Raw genomic sequence first — 1,212 nt, forward strand, 5'->3', positions numbered from 1 at the left:
ATATATATATAAATTTTAAAAACTGATACTTACTGGAAGGGTTTTTATCATAGTCTCCACATAGACCTTTCAACTTAAGATCACCAAGTAATATCTCATTAGGTGTTATTTGAATAAATAATTTCTCGTCCATCAAAATTTTAATTGGTATTGTTGAAATCTCTATTGCCATATACTCATTGTGTTTATAGACAAAAACATCTGAAATAGTTAACCATCAATTCTCATTTCAAACGCCAACAAATCAATAGAACATGAAAAAAAAAAAAAAATTGAGAATATAATGATACAGTATATTAAATATGAATCTAGATGTAAAACAGCGGTAGATGAATACTGAACGATGTTGTGATATTTAAAACAAAATGACACATTTAAATGTGTAGAAATTCCCTGTAGAGAATTAAATATTTATTGATTTTTCAACTTTGTAATGTCTTCTAAATTCTATCTAAGTTTGGTGTTTTTGAAACCTTGCTTTCTGGTAAGAAGTTTGCTTCACAACCACATGTGTTCCGCGTTCATTGTCACTGCGTGAAACCTTGGGCAAGTATCTTTTACTATAGCTTTGATCCGACCCAAGATTTAAGAGTGGATTTGGTAGACGGAAACTGAAAGAGGCCATCGTATATATGTATATATATATATATATATATATATATATATATATATATATATGTGTGTGTGTGTGTGTGTGTGTGTGTGTGTGTATCTTTGTGTTTGTTCCCCACTGCCGCTTGGCAACCGGCGTTGGTACGTTTACTTCCCCGTAAAAGAGCGGTTCAACAAAGATATCGGTGGAATAGAAGCTCAAAAAAAGTACTGGGGTTGATTCGTTCGACAAAATTTCTTCAAAGCGGCGCTCCAGCCTGGCCGCAATCTAATGACTGAAACAACTACCAGATAAAAGTCACACGTCTTCAATCTATGTTCCATTATTTTCCTATTTGTTGGTGACAGATTGTGCATCTGCTCGACCAGCAGAATTCCGACAAGCACATCTACCCTTAATGCAATCCTCGGGTCAAATCATTGTGCACAATGTGACATAGGTGCAGGCATTTGCAATCATATGGTTTCGACTTCAGTACCACAGTATGGTACCTAGGGTAAAGGGTCCTCTGCTAAAGCCCCGGGCTGGGCAATGGCAGTGAGTTTAGTAGACGGAAACTGATAGAAGCCAGTCGTATATATATATATATATATATATAT

The 1,212-nt window shown here is 35.2% G+C and overlaps 1 protein-coding gene across 1 annotated transcript in view; it reads right to left on the reverse strand.

The window, feature by feature from the left end:
* LOC128247133 (SCO-spondin-like) overlaps window positions 1-1,212 on the reverse strand; it is a 61,006-nt gene that overhangs the window by 44,668 nt on the left and 15,126 nt on the right. Inside the window, exon 7 of the mRNA XM_052965953.1 lies at window positions 34-201. Within this exon, the coding sequence (XP_052821913.1) occupies window positions 34-201 (168 nt within the window). The remainder of the gene's footprint in view (window positions 1-33; window positions 202-1,212) is intronic.

Source organism: Octopus bimaculoides, chromosome 2 (genome assembly GCF_001194135.2).
Source record: "Octopus bimaculoides isolate UCB-OBI-ISO-001 chromosome 2, ASM119413v2, whole genome shotgun sequence".
Classification (NCBI taxonomy): Eukaryota; Metazoa; Mollusca; class Cephalopoda; order Octopoda; family Octopodidae; genus Octopus; species Octopus bimaculoides.